The 18,844-nt window shown below is 43.6% G+C and overlaps 1 protein-coding gene across 3 annotated transcripts in view; it reads right to left on the reverse strand.

The window, feature by feature from the left end:
* The window catches only part of C4H1orf87 (chromosome 4 C1orf87 homolog), a 42,979-nt gene extending 25,657 nt beyond the window's left edge, over positions 1-17,322 (reverse strand). The window contains exons 1-6 of one of the 3 annotated variants that reach the window (XM_053248063.1): positions 17,202-17,322; positions 14,550-14,693; positions 10,095-10,314; positions 8,619-8,744; positions 6,330-6,593; positions 5,400-5,509 (exon numbers count right to left, since the gene is read on the reverse strand). In XM_053248063.1, coding sequence (XP_053104038.1) covers positions 5,400-5,509; positions 6,330-6,593; positions 8,619-8,744; positions 10,095-10,314; positions 14,550-14,656 — 827 coding nt within the window. In that variant the 5' untranslated portion in view covers positions 14,657-14,693; positions 17,202-17,322. Of the gene's footprint in view, positions 1-5,399; positions 5,510-6,329; positions 6,594-8,618; positions 8,745-10,073; positions 10,315-14,549; positions 14,722-17,201 lie in introns of all 3 variants that reach the window. The other 2 variants (XM_053248061.1, XM_053248062.1) reach the window with 2 other exon arrangements.
* Between the last annotated feature and the right edge of the window lie 1,522 nt (positions 17,323-18,844).

Raw genomic sequence — 18,844 nt, forward strand, 5'->3', positions numbered from 1 at the left:
ATCAAAATTGTCTCTCGAGTTCCGACCCCATACAATGAGTACCGTCTTATCTGGATTCAGTCTCAGTTTGTTATCCCTCATCCAGCCCATTACTGACTCCAGGCAGACATTTAGGGAAGTTATGCCCTCTCCCGATGATGCTGACATGGAGAAATAGATTTGGGTGTCATAAGCATACTGATAGCACCCTGCACCAAATCTCCTGATGATCTCTCCCAGCGGTTTTATGTAGATGTTAAACAACATCGGAGACAATACGGAGCCCTGAGGGATGCCATACAAAAGTTCAGATTTTGAAGAACAGCAGTCTCCACTATTGCTAGCGTTATAACCTCAACCTACGCCAAGACTCTTGATGCCACTCTGACATTGCCATTTGCCAAACCCACATTATTTGTTAATGTTATTTGTTAATGGTGTAGCAGTCCACACAGCATCAAAGTGGAGGTCCGTCAAAGCGCATGTATAATGGAGCCTAAGATTTTCCCCATTATATGCATCATATTAAATGACAAGGTAAAATGTAAACCCAGATGGTGACCCTAAGCATGTTTACTTGGGACAAAGTTCCATTTGAATCAATAGGACTTGCGTCAAATTAAATGTGTTTAGGACTGGGCTGTAAGAAATATTAATTAGTTTATCTTTGATATTCTGGAATGACAAAATGCAAGATGACATACAACCGTACATTCTATTAAAATGCTTAAACTTATTCTAATCATTGTCACTGGTGTAACGTTTTATTTTAAAATAGTGTTGCAATAGAAATTCTCACAAAAAGTGAGGAGGAGGAGATGGGGGGGGGCTACGCACCTTCTCTCCTCCTCCTGCTCTCAAAGTAAGCCAACTCTCAGAGTGGCTGTTCCTGGCTCTCTCCCAGCCCTGCCGCCTGCCTGCCTTTCTCTTCCTTTCCAGACTGGCTTTGCAAGATGTGGCACCTTTTCCACATTGCTTCCTTTTCCTTTCTCCTTTGAGACAAAGGTGACTTGAAACCCACTCAGATCTTGGATGTGAGGGGAGGGCATGGGGAGGGAGGCTGTGCTTTAAAAGCAGCAGTGGCCCTTCCAGCCCAAGCTCACCATGTGTGTGCAGATTGCTTGAGGTTGTACATGTTCATTTCTGGCTGATTGCCTTCTTGGCGAGGCGAAGGGGCAAGAGGCTCCTGACTCACCAGTCTCTCACTGCTACCCTAGTCTCAAGCCTGGCCCTGGAGAAGGTGAGGAATGTGACCAGCCAGCAGGATCTGGACTCCAAACGGAAGCAAAAGGGGGGGAAAGGCAAGTGGCAGCCAGATTCCCCCCAGGGCAGACTGCACCAAAAGGCCAGGCAGGGGTTAAGGTTGGTGGCAATGGAGGGAGAGAAAAGGGTCCCTCTGCTGTTTTTTTCCTCTTGGATTTTTGTTTGTTTTTGTTTGGAGTTTTTTGGTTGGCCAGGGAAAGCGAGGGGAAAGGCAGGCAGACTATGACTCTGTCACCAGCATGGGGAGGGAGGCTTTGCTGGGAGGCAAGTTGGGAGCATCGGACGCAAGTGTTTGCTGCTCCATTGGTACATGCAGAGTAGCAATGTGAGTACTGAACCATTTCTGCTGTACTCATTGGAGAACCAGATCTGGAAATTAATGTGAACCTCTGCCTATAAACCATGGGTAGGCAACTTCTCCATGGGTAGGCATGGGTAGGAGGTAGCAAGAAATCAATGGGTAGGCATGGGTTGGAAGCATGGGTCTCTTCTCCATAGGTAGGCAACTTTGGCTCTCCAGCTGATGCTGAACTACAGCTCCCGTCACAAAGTATTGCCGCTGAGGAATAGTGGGAGTTGCAGTTCAGTAACAGCGGGAAAGCCAAAGTTGTCCACCCCTGCTAAAAAATGTTCTGAAAACATCACTAAATTGGGGGTCATTCTGAAATAGGATGCTTCTAAAACTATGATACTTCCTAAATCTCTGTAGAGCTTTTGGTTTGGTGCTGATCCAGGATAAGATAAACGTCACTATGATTGCTTCCTATAGTGACTGTCTGAGAGTCCTTTTTAAAGCCATTACTCAATTAACAGTTAGTCCCAGTGCTACTTAGAAGTTCTAATTTTTTTTTAATCATCACAGCTAAATTATTGCAGCTGCAGGCTATCTATCATAAACAGGTTTGTCTTGGCCTAGGGCTATTCTTGGTAAAGCTGAACATGTTTGTTTTACTAAAATCTTGAGTGTTAATTGATTCTGTGTTTCTAGGGATGAGCGGCTAGACTGACATGTTTAGATTGCAACATAATGCAGATTCCACTTCAGCTTCTACATTCCTGATTTTGCATAAGTGCGATTTGGAAACACGAGCAGGAGTCTGTATTCTTAACCTTTGTACAGACACCTAGGATGCATAGATACAGCATGTACCTGAAATCAGGAGCCACAGCATATTTTTAGCCCTGCTCCCTCCCAATTCTGCAATGAAATGCCAGCAATTTGGGTCCAGTTCACAGGATCAAGAATTTGGATAACTTGCCACTTATCCAAGACAACTCACCCAATTTTTGTCCATCTGCAAGCAAACATTCTGGTTAATCCTCTGAAAATGATTGTATGCCTTGCAGGAGGTTCTACTTAGCTAACTGTGGACTGATCCTAGATCAAAAATCCCGGCTACCCTGTGCCAATCACAATGTCATATGATTGTTTCCAAGTGACTCACAGATGAACAAAAATTGGGAGCGCACTGGGTATATTATCCTGGATGAGCAGCAAGTTAGCCCAGTCTGATTCATGTAAACTGGCTCAAACATTTATTTCATGCTTCTCACTGATGCTTCACATGGCTGTCCTTTTTATTTTTTCACGCACAACTTATGTTCATTGATTTGAACATAAATTTGGCATCCTCTCTCTCTCTCTCTCTCTCTCTCTCTCTCTCTCTCTCTCTCTCACACACACACACACACACACACACACACACACACACACACACCTGCTCCAGAAAGGGAGGGTGCAATGACCTTATGAGATCGCAGATGTCAGACTGGAAGCAGATTCTGGTCTTATTGATTTCACTTCTCAGGGAAGCAACAGCAAAAACAGATGGAGGAGCAGACAGAAAGAAAGGAGGGGCTTTCTGAGTAAAGAGGAACCTTTTAAAGTGGTGATTCTCTTATCTTTGTCACGGAATCCACTCTCATTTCCTACCAGAGAATCTACTCTCAGAGGAACACCTCAGGAACAACAAAACCCAGTGCTCCATGGGCTTGTCATTTTGGGGTGGTTGGCACCCTATGTGCACTCCACCACACCCTGCTCTGGGCCACCCTGGTGCCCCCCAAGTGGAGTTATGAGGCTGCTGAAATTCCCCATTATTCCCTGTGGGGAAAAGCTTAAAGATGCGCAAACTTCAGAAATTATTTTAAAAATCATCCCTTTCACCAGTTTATTTGAAATCTGGGTGGTAGTAGGCACTCATTAGAGCACTACCACCTGACCCACTCTTCTGCCCCCGAAACTGCTTTTCTGTCCCGAATCTGTCCCAAAGACATGCCAACAACAAAAATTCTTTTAAAATCACCCCTGTGCCCAATTACTTTGAAATCTGGGTGGTAGCCTCCTTGCACTCATTGGGCACCACCACCCACCACAACCCACTCTGAGCCACTTTGGTGCCCCTCGCACCCAGGGAGTTATAACTAAGGCTGCTGAAGTCCCCATTATTCCCTATGGGGGAAAGCTTAAAGACGTACCAACTTCAAAAATCATTTAAAACTCACCCCTTTGCCCAATTTCTTTGAAATCTGGATGATAGCTTCCTTGCACCCATTGGGCACTACCACCCACCACAACCCACTCTGGGCCACCCTGATGCCCCCCCCCATGGAGCTATAAGGCTGCTGAAATCCCCATTATTCCCTATGGGGGAAAGCTTAAAGATGTACCAACTTCAAAAATTCTTTAAAAATCACCCCTTTGCCCAATTTCTTTGAAATTTTGGTGATAGCTTCCACCCATTGGGCACTACCACCCAACCCACTTTGGCCACAAAATGGAGGTCCAAATCTCCAAATTATTCAGGTCCGAATCTGGAGTGATTTGTTTTGTATCCAAATCTGGGCAATTGAGGACATGGGTGATTTATTTTGTCTACAAATCACCCAAATTGGTACAAATTGTTTTGTACCCTAACTGTTTCACATATTCCTACTAGTGAGTTCTCTATTCCAGGTCTCCAACAGGGCATCAACAGAATTTCTGGCAGAACCAACTCTAAGGCCTCTTGGAATCCTATGTGATCCAATAGCCTTCTTGGGCAGATCATCTTAGTAGATCCCAAATCCCTGCAGAGGTGGGTTGTGGCCATGAAACCAATCTTAACCAGATAGTGGTAATCAACTTTGTTGAAAAGTGGTATATAAATAGTAGTAGTAGTAGTAGAAGAAGAAGAAGGTGGTGGTGGGGATACCCTTGACCACAGAAATATATGCTGAGAAGGAGAAATAACCTTGTACTATTTCTTCTCTTTTTCATTTCAAAGGACTGCATGTGTGCAAATGCACCTATCTATTCAGTTATTTAAAAGAATAATAAAACAGATTTGTTCAGGAATTAGGCAGATAGAGAGAACCATGTAATTCATCACTGGTAGTATCCAACAGGTGCTTGTGATAATCACATCAAAAGTGTTGATGCTCTTGGTGCCTAAGTTGGTGGGAAATACAATAAAAAACGGAAAAGCTGGCTGGACTCGAGACCATGGCAGGAGACCAGAAAGACAATACTGCCATTAAGTCTCAAAAAGCTATCATTGGACATAGCTTTAGTACAGCTTCTAGTAAAAAGGTGGTTCTATGATAACATGCAGATCTATACCTTACATTATTCTATCAGTGGGAGCAGACACCAGAAAAGTATGTGATCATGATCTGATCACGTAGAAAATGATTGTCCCCTATGCAGATGAGGAAGACCAGTTGGTGATGGATGCATGTGGCTGTACTTTTTATATGCTAAGAGAAACTCATGCTTCAAGGCTGTCAAACCAGCATATATAATGCAAAATTTTAAAAACCCACATCAATGCATAATATATCCTACCCTGTTCCTCTCGCCAAAATTAATTAAGATGAATCTGCATAATATCCACTCGTGCATCTTAGCAGTCTACAGAGTAGTTGTTCACAGACTCAAAACATATTTCTCTAGCAGTGATTTTTGGATGACTGCAAGGAAATATGTGCTCCTAAATATTCCATAAAATTATTTTTAATTATATAAGTGAGCCAGTTTTTCATTTGGAATCCTTCTGCATCAACGCCACCTGTTGGATCCTTACCAGATCGAAACTGAAGGAAGATTTCTGTCCCCCATCCCAGGAACATTGCTCATTTATTGACAGTAAAGAGTATGCTTAAAATTAAAATAGAACCTTTTACTGTGATTCTGTACATTTTGACTCTTCTCTGGAATGGCTTGTTCTGGCTGCATTTTATTTGCTGCCACGAGGGTTAAAAAATGGAGCAATTTTTCATAGTTGACCTACAAGGAAGGTAAAGGGGTTTAATTTAGAATGGTAGCTTTAAATGGATTCTCAGACTTTTTAAAAGAGGTGGGACCCAATAGTGTAGGAATATTATTATTTGATGAATTGTGTCCAATGACAGTACTTAATGAGATACCTGTTAGTAAAATAAATAAAACAAGGCAAGGAATATGGAATCTACATATCTGTAATAAACATTAAATTAAGGTAATTGAAATGGTTAGGGGTCAAGAAAGCTTTATTCTATAACAATATGTATGCATCTGGTTTGCCATCGTGGGAAACAGGGAAGCTCTTCTCATGATCAGTGAGAAGAGCTTCTGACAGGGAGAGCAGGCTTATCCGACTCACCCCGCAGATGAGCAGCCTCCAAGCCCTGGGCAGTTGGATCGGCTGCCCACACGACTGCTGGCTCCATCACAAAGCCGGTGGAGGCTGCAGGGATTGGGGGCTGCCTGGCCCCCGGGAGTTCCAGGATGCCCCATGCGAGCGTGTGGGGCATTCTGGAGAGACCCCTGAGGCCGGGAGGCTGGCTGCAGCCTCACGGTTGGCGGTCTACTCATGTGTCACCGCGTGCCACAGGAGTACACAAGCAAAAAAAATGAGGTTAGCAGAGCACTTGCTCCGTTACTCTCATTTTAGGGGAGGGGGAGTTAGGCGGGCTAGCCACCTTTGAACCACCAGGCTTGCCTGCAAGCCTGGTGGTTCCAATTATCAGTAGAAAGCAGGCTAGGATCCCTTGGCCTGCTTTCTACTGATTGTGGGAATAGCTTCAGGATGTTGCACTGGACTAGAAGTCATGTTGGGTTAACATACCAATTCTCGGTCATTTGCCTTGGAAAATCTCTTGAAAAGGAGTTTGACTGTCGGTAATTGCAGAGGGACCTCATGCTTCAGAAGAAGGTGGCTCAGCTGTGCCTGAGAAAGAAGCCCTGAAACTCTGGGGTCCAAAACCTTAAACTCTTCCTGTAGTTTTTCCAGGGTAGTCATACTCAAGGGATGCAGCTCCAGTTCTTTGCTCAGGAGAATCAGAAGAGAATCATTTTCCTCATATGGTTCCATGAACTCTTGTGTAGTATCCTGTGGAAAGTGATTCAAAGAATATAGAAGCAGAACAATATAGAAGTATAAGCCTAGAACCGTTTGGTCTTATGGGAAGGGAAGGTTCAGAAGGCTCATTTTAATTTTTTTTAAGTGTCCTTCCTTCCTTCCTGAAACCTCCCCACACAGCATGGGGAGGAGAGTTTAACTTCATATCACAAATCCCTCTGATCCTAATCCTCCTCCAGGATACTATAAACTGGTAGGAACTCAAGCAAGCCAGTTTCTCCCTCCATTTCCTGTTTGTTTGTTTATTCATTAATTTGTTTGTTTTCTATACCGCGCATCCAAAATGGCTCAGGGTGGTTTACATTAAAACAAAACAATTAAAATCAATTAGCAGTTAAGAACAGAGGTTGTAAAACACCATAAAACAACAACAGTTAGAACACTGAAAACAGTTTTTAAAAATTCTGCAAAACGTTAAAACCATTTACAACAATTTAAAAACCCTGGAAGGCCAGGCCAAACACATAGGTTTTGAGGACTCAAAGGGTTTTTCCCCCTTCAACAGACACTTTTAACATCCTAAAGGTCCTGGAAGTCACTAAGCATAGCCTTGCTGGGCTAAATTTTTAAAATGTATGTATTTATTTTTTTAAAACCCTCTATTTTAATTTATAAACAAATATTACTTCTGTGTAACTAGGAAGCCCCCTCAAAATACAGAACCACTCCCATATTTTGGGTGGCCCTGTAATGAACGAATAGTCACAAGACAAGACACGTTCAATATTAAGAGGGAATTATAGTGATAATTAATGCATTTACAATGTGATAAAATTTTGTAATTTGTAATGTATAATGAACGGTTTTATGGTTACTTGGGCAGAAATTATGAACAAAAGAGTAAAGCGGAATGACAGCATTTCAAATGCATAGTGCCTTGGACTCTGAAGAAGTCCAATATCAGGGGAAAATGCCAAATGCACAAGTTCGTACCCACTTTCTGCAGGTTAATTAAATGCCACCCACTGTTTGTATTAGGAATATGCACGAAATGCTTCATGCACATCCCAGGGGGCAGGGAGCAGTACCTCTAAAAGGAGGTAGGTAGGTCCTACCTGCTCCTCAGGTTAACCTCATCAGTTTTAAGCTGTCATGCTTAAAACTGAAAAGCAGCCACTGCGCTGCTGTCCTCTTTAAAATGCAGTACTATGCCAATGGGATGCTGCTCCCTGCAGCTCATGTGTGGCATAGGCTCACAAATGGCATCTATGCATGCACTGACACCATTTGCATGGTCAGCAACATCATGCTGACCACGTGAATAGCACTGGAACACGCATCAATGCCATTTGTGTGCTTACACCGCGTTAGGGCTGCTGGGAAAAGCATCCCATCAGTGTGGTGTGGTATTTTAAACAGGAGAGTAGCGCAGCCGCTGCTTTTAAGTTAGGTTTAAAGCATGACAGTGCCAAAATGGGGGGGGGGGAGTGGCTCACTGGAGGAGCAGGAAGGACCTACCTGCCTCCTGTTAGAAGTACCCCTTGCCCTGCACCAAAGCTGCAGAATCCCAAATCATTTTGGCACCTCTCCAAAGAGGTGCCAAAATGATTCGGGCACTTCCCTAGTTTCTATACTAACAATCAAGTAATGTACATTTGAATCTCCACTTCATTCATAATGCAGTCAAATGATGGCAAGCTTTCTCTCTCTCTCTCTCTCTCTCTCTCTCTCTCTCCCCTCCCCACTTACCCTGATTGTGATTATGAAAGGATATTTAATGTGTGTGAAGTAAGGAATCCACCTTAAACTATTGAATACGCCCAGACATCCTGATCCTAATCAGAGGGATGTGTAAGTCCCAAAATCTGAGGGAAATCCATTTCCAAAGATAGCTGCTTAGATTCCAAGCCTTAAAGTTATGTAAACTTGGTATGGTGTGGACTGATTTTGATTTAAAAACAAAACAAAACAAAACCCCAATACTGAAAATATCTAACAATACAAGCCAAACACTTAAGTCTGCAAATCACCCCCATCAGGTTTGAGTCCAGGTACCTGTTGCCTTTCCAGTTGCTTTAAAGTCTGCGCTCCAATGGATGGTTTTTGAAGGGTATGAATGTAGGACAAAGACTTATCTCCAGAAGGAACAGTGACACAATGCATATTTGGTGATTCTAAACCCTTGGAAAATGAACATGGAATTAGAAGGGGTGCAAATCCAAATAAACATTCCTTCTTTAAAAGAAATACAGGCACTGAACACACTTTGAATAAGAACAAACAAAACATGGAAACAATCTGTCATGGACAAAATCTTCTGTTCTTCATAAGAAAACAGAGATTATGCTTGGACTGGTGAGATCTAGGTTCAAATTTCTGATCAGCTGTGAATCAGAATGGATGACATTGGACAGTCTTTATCTCTTAGCTAACCTACCTCACAGGGTTGTTGTGAAGATAAAATGGTTCAGCCTCCCAGTGGGGGTCTCCTCATGTTTTGTCACAGCGCGGAGCTGCACCATGGCAATACACGATCAAATAGACGGGGTTAGTGGAGCACTCGATCCGCTAACCTCGTCTAAGGGGAGGGGGAATTAGGAGGGTTTGCTGCCGAGAGCCGCGCTTTCCCTGTGGCAGCACACGATCGGGCAAAAGTGGGCTAGGCTCCCTTATTCTGCTTTTGCCTGATCGTGAGAATCTCCTCACTGTTTCTCAGCCTAGCTTACCTTACATATTTGGTGTGAGGATAAAATGGGGCCCATAGATGGTGCTATATAACCTTGGAGGTAGGATGGGATATAAATACATCATCATCATCATCATCATGAAGAATTATTAATTAATAGATCATTCATCACTTTTAGTTCCTTACAATATACAATGGAGAGCAAGATGCTGGAAATATTTTAAAGATAAACAGTTTCAATGAATTTTGTTGTATTTTAGCTATTTGTTCACTTTTATTTATCCAATTGTTCCCAACCATCCTCCTTTTATAAGGAGGAACCTTTAATTAGTTATTTAATTTTCCATGGATCACTTGGACCTACCCCAAGGATCCCAAGAGGGGCCATGGACTCCAGGTTAAGAACCCCTGTCTTAGTTTTCATGATTTATCATTTTTATTACTATTTATTCAGTACTTCTCTCCAGACCTTTTTTTAATTGTGTAGGTTAAAACATAAAAAGAGGGAATTGCAACAAACAACAGACATTTTGATGTATATACGTCAGCTTCAGTGTTCTATACCCCACTGTTTAAAATACATACTCTTATATCCAAGACTTTCCCCAATCTTATTAAACACCTATTTAATATGTAAAAAAAGGGGGAGGAGAGAGGAGGTCAACCTCATCGTCCTCTCTCCTCCCGCTTTTGTTGCGTATTAACAGCAGCAGCATCCACAACAACATTAGTACTACTAGTAGTAACAATCTTTTACCATTCATTTTGCAGTCAGTTGTCCACAGGTAAAGCCTGAAGCTGAATAAGAAATTTAACCCGCAAACCTGACAGTTGTAGCAACTCACTTTGCTGTCCACAAATCTACTCTTGTTTGTCTCTGCTTGTTTAGACTTGTGTTCATCCATTTCACCTTTGTTCTGTTGTTCCCCATCGAGACCATCATCGATTTGTTGACAAGGAGGCTTATTGAGGCTTGGAGGGTTCCCATGTGTTTGTCTCATATTACATAGGGGTAATGTTTTGAGCACGGATTGCATTTCAGCTTTCACACCCTCCTTTGCTTTGCTGTCAAAAACAGGCATACATTGTATTTGTTGATATGTCGTAAATGCATGTTTTGTAGCCATTTACATTACAGAAAAACACAGAAAATATCAGCTTCTTGGAGTCTTTGTTGATTGGAAAGAAATGCAGTAGAATTACCAGTTAGGGGGATTCCAAAGAATGGTCTTTTAAAGAGTGTAATTTACATCCCATATTTACCTGAACCCAATACTAGCTTTTTCCCAAGTTCTTTGATTTAGAAATTGAGGTGAGGGGGGTCATCTTAAATTCAGAGTCCACTTCCTTTTGGATACATAGTACAGGTTTAATCTGTACTCAACCTGTATTTTTTAAGGGGGCTGTCTTAAATTCAGTCTTCTATTCAGACAAATTGTGTGTGTGTAGCATAGTAGCCATTTATGGATCTCACCCTTCACTCACACAATACTTGTGAAAAATCACATGGAAATAGAAAGTGGCTTAACCAGTGGTGTCCTGTCTGGTGGGACACTGGGGTAGAAAACACATTGCAGGTGCAGCTCATTACCACTCTTCTCGCCTCGGCCCCAGCTGCCTCACTCTCCCTTGCCTCGCTCCACCTCCATGTTAAACCCAGATGCATGGGCTGGTCATTTGTCTGGTTCCCCACTAGGTTTAACCATAAAGATATCCAAATGAGATAATTAAGATAACAAAATGAGATAATTAAGAAGAAGGATTCACAAGAGACTCACAAAAGTCAATCTATGTCTAACCAACAAATATAACAGAATTTAGCCCGGCTAAATTTAGCCATGGAAGGTACTTCCAAAAATCCCTGGCAGCAAAGTGGTTTGGGGTAGGGGTGTGCAATTCGGATTTTCGGGTGATTCGGCTCGGACCCGAGCCGAATCACCCCCGTTCTGTTTTGTGCCCGAATCTGGGTCACCCGAATCACCCTTGATTTGGTTCGGATTCGGATTTAATCCGAATCCGAATCCGAATCGATTCGGGGGGTAAAAAGGGGCCCAGGGGCAAAATTTTGGGGTGGGGTGGTAGTGCCCAATGGGTAGAGTCTACCACCCCAATTTCAGGGGGATTGGGCAAAGTCCTGATTTTTTGTGAATTTTTAAAGTTTTAGTGACTTTGGGGCAGTTCGGGGGCATAGCATGGGATTTGGCCAAAAGGAGTGGGGTGGGGTGGTAGTGCCTAATGGGTGCAGGCTACCACCCCAATTTCAGGGGGATTGGGCAAAGGGCTGATTTTTGGTAAATTTCTGAAAATTTCATGTCTTTGGGGCAGATTGGGGCATATTGGGGCAGAAAGTGGGGGCTGGGGCAGAATAGTGGGGTGGGGTGGTAGTGCCTAATGGGTGCAGGCTACCACCCCAATTTCAGGGGGTTTGGACAAAGGGGTGAATTTTTGAGAATTTTTGAAGTTTTGGTGACTTTGGGGCAGTTTGGGGGCAGAAAGTGGATCTGCCCCAAAATAGTGGGGTGGGGTGGTAGTGCCTAATGGGTGGAGGCTACCACCCCAATTTCATAAGGTGAAGTGTGCTAAATTGATTACTTCCTCATATTATTCATAGTAAAGGAAAATGTGAAAAAGTGAAAGTGGGGTCATGAGAGTTGTTTAATTGAAAAAAATCTCATTTGCTATGATAGAATGAGAATTCACACCTCAGAAGTTTGTGAATTCTCATTCTATCATAGCAAATGAGATTTTTTTCAATTAAACAACTCTCATGACCACACTTTCACTTTTTCACACTTTCCTTTACTACGAATAATATGAGGAAGTAATCAATTTAGCACACTTCACCTTATGAAGACAAACCTCATACAAATAAATTCACCATAATTCACCCCTCTGCCCAATCACTCTTAAATTGGGGATGGGTGGTAGCCTCCAGCCATCAGGCACTATCTACCAGCCCACCCCACTCCTTTGGGGCAGATCCACTTTCTGCCCCCAATCTGCCCCAAAGACACCCAAACTTCAAAAATTCTCAAAAAATCAGCCCTCTGCCCAATCCCCCTGAAATTGGTGTGGTAGCCTCCACCCATTAGGCACTACCACCCCACCCCACTATTTTGGGGCAGATCCACTTTCTGCCCCCAAACTGCCCCAAAGTCACCAAAACTTCAAAAATTCTCAAAAAATCACCCCTTTGTCCAAACCCCCTGAAATTGGGGTGGTAGCCTGCACCCATTAGGCACTACCACCCCACCCCACTATTCTGCCCCAGCCCCCACTTTCTGCCCCAATATGCCCCAATCTGCCCCAAAGACATGAAATTTTCAGAAATTTACCAAAAATCAGCCCTTTGCCCAATCCCCCTGAAATTGGGGTGGTAGCCTGCACCCATTAGGCACTACCACCCCACCCCACTCCTTTTGGCCAAATCCCATGCTATGCCCCCGAACTGCCCCAAAGTCACTAAAACTTTAAAAAATCGCCAAAAATCAACCATGAACCGAATCACCCGAATTTTTTGTGTCCGAAATTCGGGTGATTCGGCTCGTGCCCGAAAAAATTCGGGGGGCATTGGGGTGATTCGGTTCAGCCCCGAATCACCCGAAATTGTTCATTTCGGGCACAGATCGTTCTGTGCCCGAAATTTTTTGCACATCCCTAGTTTGGGGGCAGTGTGGCCAGAACCTAAGGGGTATACTCATGAGTCAAATGGGCCATAACCCAAAATTTGGCTTTAAAAAAGCCAAATCTGGCAACAGAGATTTGGGGCCTTTTTGCCATCACACAACCTCCATTTGAAAACAGAATTCTCCCCATGCCTGCCTATTTGTCCAGGGCCAATTTGTACAATGTCTTCCCCCTTAATGGGCAGGGGGGAAATCACCCAATAAAAGTCCTCCACATGATTGTTTGCTCACATGGAGAGCTCAGCTCTCACTGGAAGTTCAGGTTGGAAGCGCTCAATTGCACACCCCATTCTTCAGCACTGTCCCCAAGCAAGTGCATGGACCCTTGTGTCTTGCAAAGGTCCTTAGTGGAGGAATGATTGGCATTGGAGAAGGGATGGAAAGAAAAAAGTGGTTAATCCTTCCACTGCCAGTTACCCTTACCCTAAAATCTCTCTCCAAACCCTACCTTGCAGGGTTCCAATCCCATGTTTAGAAGCTAAACATGGATCTAGAATAGTGGCAGCACTAAAAGCAGCTGTGGATGCAAAGGTTTCAGAGAAAGAGCTGGCACTCTTCTTCCTCAGATACAAATCACTCTCTCTGAAACATGTATTGCAAGTGATCACATGGCTGCATTGTAATGTGTTGTTTGCCTCCAAGGCACATTGTTGGCCCTCCAGCTGTATTTGGACTACAACTTCCATCATCTCCAGCCACAGTGGACAATAGCCAGGTATAATGGGAGTTGTAGTCCAACATCTGTAGGAGGGCCGAAGTTGTGCAGCTCTTATGAGTAGTCCATGTAAGCAGCTGATCAATTGGCAGAAAATATTCCCGAGCTGTATGACATGATAGGGGAACGTGCAAGTTTGAATGATCCCCTGCACACATACACTGCTTAAATAAAGGTAGAATGTCAGTGTCAGTGAGGGTGTTTTTTTAAAAAAATTATTGGAAGTATTCAAACGTAAAAAACAACTACCACCCAACAACACCTGCAGTCTGAACTGATGGAGTCAAGAAATACTTTATCATGTAGTCTGCTGATTGTGTAGACTAGCTCTGAGTTTCCAGCACTCCATTAAATATAAGGAAAATCATGTTTCCTTATTTATGCAGTTAAACATAGAGGCAATAATGCAAAGCAAAGCTTGGAGTGTTTAAGGCTATTGACTTCAATGGGTCATCTTGGGTGATACTCTGGTAGGCCCTGGCAAACAGGTGGGGTAGGAGCATGGGTGTGCATGTCTTCCTATGCCTGTCATGCTGTTGCCTGGTTCTGTGGATGCATGTCCGTGTTCAAACTCCCCCTGAGTAATGATGCATGGGGGTGGGGATGCGTATTGGTCAGAGCATTATCCAATATGGCCCAGTGAGTTGAAGTGTCCTTAATCCTGTTTTGATTGATAGTCCAAGTTTGCCTTTAATGCCCCATTATTTTCATTAAACGGCTTATCCTGTGGGTATAATGCAGAACATCACTTAAGACACAGAGAGCAACATTTCTTGCAGCTTAATTGCTAAATAAAATTAATTACAGGGCATTTTTTATTTTTCTTAAATGACTTTAAATTTAATGACATAATCCCATAAATATATAAAAAATAATATTCCAGGCAGTTTCATACTTACCCATCAGATTTTTCAGCAAGGCATCGGACATATTTACTCCCAATGATCTTTATGACAGTCTCATAATTTGTGTTGAATCCATAAGGAATGGTTCTGATTGAAGCCATGCCCAGCAATTTTCTACAGAGGACCACTTTGCTGGAACTACAGAAGGTATGCCTTTAGAGGCTCTCTAGAGAAGGAAATTGCCATTGTTCTCTCTTTAAAAACAGAACTGAAAATGGGCAATGGCTCCCAGATATTTTAAGGAAAGAGTTTACCCATGTTGTAGCAGTTGTTCCTAATAAATATACTATACATTTAATTTATATACTCTTTATGATATATGAACGTGGTACTTTCTAAGTAACATAAGCAAAGACACATATCTGCCCCAAGAAGCTTACCATCTAAGTTTCATTGGCGGGGGGTGGGGGTGGAAGGAAAGGAGGAAAGCAATTAGGGAAAGCAACAGGTCTGGAGCCGAATCTGTTTGGTGCTGCTGGGGTGGGGATTGGCAAGTGGGATCTTTAAAAAGGAGGTGAGCAGATCGATTGGGAAGCTGCAGCGGGTCCAGAATGCAGCAGCTCGCCTACTGATGGGTGCCAGAAAATATGACAGGGTAAAACCTCTCCTGCAGTCATTGCACTGGTTGCCTATTCGCTTCCGAGCTCAATTTAAGGTCCTGGTTCTGACCTTCAAAGCCTTGTGGGGCCTGGCGCCTGTCTACCTACAGACCCGCCTCTCCCATCCAGTTACATCCCGTCCGGTTAGATCATCTCAGATGGCCCTTCTGTCGGTCCCTGATTTCCGAGATGTTCGGGGCTCTAGGACCCTCTTTGGTAGTTATTTTAGCTTTTAATTTAGAATGTAATTTTTAATGTTGCCTGTTTGCATCTTGTTGTGCACCGCCCAGAGTCTTCGTAGTGGGCGGTATATTAAATGTCTCTAATAAATAAAAAATCCTTACCTACTCTCTGCCTCCACATGCAGCTTCATGCTGTGACGGTGCTACCCCCAAGAAAATGTGTGCAATGCCAGGATGCACATGGCGTCCATGCATGCATGGGTGCCATTTGTGTGATCAGCAACACCATCCTGACCTTGCAAATGGAGCCCACAGATGTGTGGATGTCATGTGTGTCCCAGCACCACATGTTCTCCTCCTTTTTAGAGATCCTGCTCACCGCTCTCCACCATCCGAAACTATTTGGCTCCAAACTTGTGCACAAACCTTGATGTGTGCACATCCTTAAAAGCAGTAAAGGGAGAACGTGGAATAACAAGGCACAAATATGAACAAATGCAATTATACATACTAAGGCTTTGTTTCAGTTGGGGATGAGGACGTTTGTGTTCACAAAGTTTTGCTTTCTTTGCAGTGTCATTGCTAAACCACACCCTTTTTAGTTCTTTGTTTTGAAGTACAATTTTACAATAAAATTGAATTATAATTTTAGAGGACTAATTTAGACATTTTGAACAGATAAGGTGCACCTAAATACATCGAAGATTAACTTTCATCCCTGTTATTTGGGCATTAGTTCTGCAGATTTCGTGTGAAAACTTAACTCTCCACCAAATACTTAGTGAAGCAGTCCTCACGACTGCTCCAGCAGGCTACCCACTTCTGCGGAGAGGAAGCTCAAAAGTGCTTACCTCCCTGCAGACAATCACTGCCTCCTCTCTGGATGGCCAGACTGGCCACGCACATGACCTACTTGCTCTGTCACAGAGCCGGCGGGGGCTGTGGGGATCAGGGGCCACCTGGCCCCCAGAAGTCCCAGGATGCCCCGCACAAGTGCGCGGGGCATTCTGGGGAGACCCCCAATGCCTGACGCTTGTTTTAGCCTCCCAGTCAGGGGTCTCCTCATGAGTCACCGCAGCACAGAGGCATGCCATGGTGACTCGTGATCACAGAAATGGGGTTAGCAGAATGCTTGCTCCGCTAACCTTGTTTTAGGGGAGGGGTATTTAGGCGGGCTAGCCACCACTGAACCACCAGGCTTGCCCGTGAGCAGTCGTGAGAATAGCCTGAGAGAGAGAAAGAGAGAGAGAGAATGTTTTACTGCTTGAAAACCTGTTTATTCTTTGAAACAAAGATGCTTACAATCAGTTACATACTATTTGAATCAGCCTTGGCTTGATGAAGCAAACTTTGAGGCGGAGACTTTTATTGTGAGATAATCATCACAGATCCAAACTGTCCCAAACAGCACAGACTAGCATCATCTATCACCAGTTGCGGTTTTCCAGAAAATACCCAAGAAGATCAGGCATCATCCCAATCCATTGCTGTAAGAGCTACAGTAACGTTTTCCACATGACGTCTTTGGGCTTGTTGCAGGCATCTGTACTCCATTCTGGTCCCATTGACTGCTAAGCACCCTGCCAATTTCTACTTTGCGATCACAGCATTTTGAGGCACCTGAATGTCCCTTTAGTGAGTTGCCCTAGCTTTAAGAAAAGTTGCCCTAGCTTTAAGAAAACCTTCAACTACATTTCATACACTACTCATTCTATTCATTATCCATATAATACTCAGTCTTCTAGAGAATGTGCTCAACAAGTATATTTTAAATTACTCATATTTTTAAGATCAGCAAAACCATCACATTTTACACTCTTCAACATTTTTCCCCTCCATCCCTACCAGGGACTGAAAACGCTCACCTCTGTCGTGTTCTCTGTATAGCTTAGCTTTCCCTTTTTCTAGAGTGCAAGGCAAAAGGTGTGTCCAGCTACAACAGCAGCCTGCACCAGGGCGAATGGTCTGCTTTCTACACTCCACCACCATGAGGAATCTGCTGTTACTAAGGACGCAGTTCTGTTGCTGGGCTGGGCAGAGCTTGTCACTTCGCAATCAGAGCACCAGGAGGCATGTGTTAGCTTGCAAACAATCAGGCTGGCAGATTGATCCCCCGGATTATGCAATTCCAAATGCTCAGAGGTCCTGTGGATTTGCCTTTCAAAACGTTTCAGCAAGACTAGCAGACTGGGGGCATTTAGAACAAACAACAGAATCTCTAGATTTGAGTTAGTTCAAATGTGCGTGGGCAGGATTTGAGCTAACTAATGACTCGCAAAGCATTTCAGGGGCTCTTCCCATTATCTCAAACCACAGTGTTCAGAAGAAGAGCAAAGAGCAAGAAAGATGAAGGACAGAAGCATAGAATGGAATATGATTGCTGCCCTTATATGGAGGAAGGAGCAAATTATTTACCACTTTGGAAGTACTTCATGAAGGGTTAAAGGTATTGAATTTGGCTAGGAACGAAGCATTACAAGTCTCAAAGATTTGTAAAAGAACAAATTTGTGTTGTATTGGATTATAAATAGGTTATATTGAGAAAGCAGAATACTGTACCAGTATAAAGAAGCATAACGTGCAAGAGGAACTTGAAAAGACATTGTTATAAACTAATAGAAGGGCAAATCCTTTCTGAAGCATTAGAAGTGACACTCTAAATTAGGGTTGATATGGTCATTACTTTGTCAAGAGAGATGGGTGTGGCAAATGGAGGAATCACATGCCTCTGCACACCTGCTACTAATGTAATGTACAAGTCAGTAATAACACATTGATTTAATCAGAATTTATATTAACACATGGATGTGACCTCTCACAGAATTTCATCAGAATTTACATGAACACATGGATGTGGCTTCTCTATTGTTATTGAAGGACATAAAACAGGTTTGGATGAATATAACATAGAGGCGGGTTTCACAATCAGTGAGACATGTCTCGAGAGGGTTAGCGGGGAGAGTGGGCTTAGCTCTCCCCACAGACGAGCAGGCTGCAGCCTTGGGCAGCTAGATTGTCAAACCACATGACTGCCGCCTCCGTCAAGGAGCTGGCGGGGGCTGCAGGGATTGAGGGCTGCGTGGCCCCCGGAAGTTCCAGGAAATGCTGGAGAGACCTCCGAACCCAGGAGGCTGCTTTTAGCCTCTCAGTGGGGGTCTCCTCATGTGTTACCACAGCACGGGACCATGCCATGGCAACACACGATCGTAGAGCCCAGGTTGGCGGAGCACTCGCTCCGCTATCCTGGGGTTACGGGAGGACTCCGTAAGCATGTTACCCGCTTGAGAGCAACCGGGCTTGCCCGCTTTTTGCTGATCGTGAGAATGGCCTCATAGTAGTGGAAAAGAGAATTGGCCTTGAAACAGGTCCTTGAAATTGCAATTGTGGAGTAACGTTCTGTCATCTATTCTAGATCTTCATCAATTTCATTGGCTAGATAACCTTGGGACAATTTACTAGAGGTGTGCACAAAACCGGTTGGCCAGGTTCGAGTCTGGACCAGACTCCA

This window comes from Hemicordylus capensis, chromosome 4, assembly GCF_027244095.1.
Source record: "Hemicordylus capensis ecotype Gifberg chromosome 4, rHemCap1.1.pri, whole genome shotgun sequence".
Lineage (NCBI taxonomy): Eukaryota > Metazoa > Chordata > Lepidosauria > Squamata > Cordylidae > Hemicordylus > Hemicordylus capensis.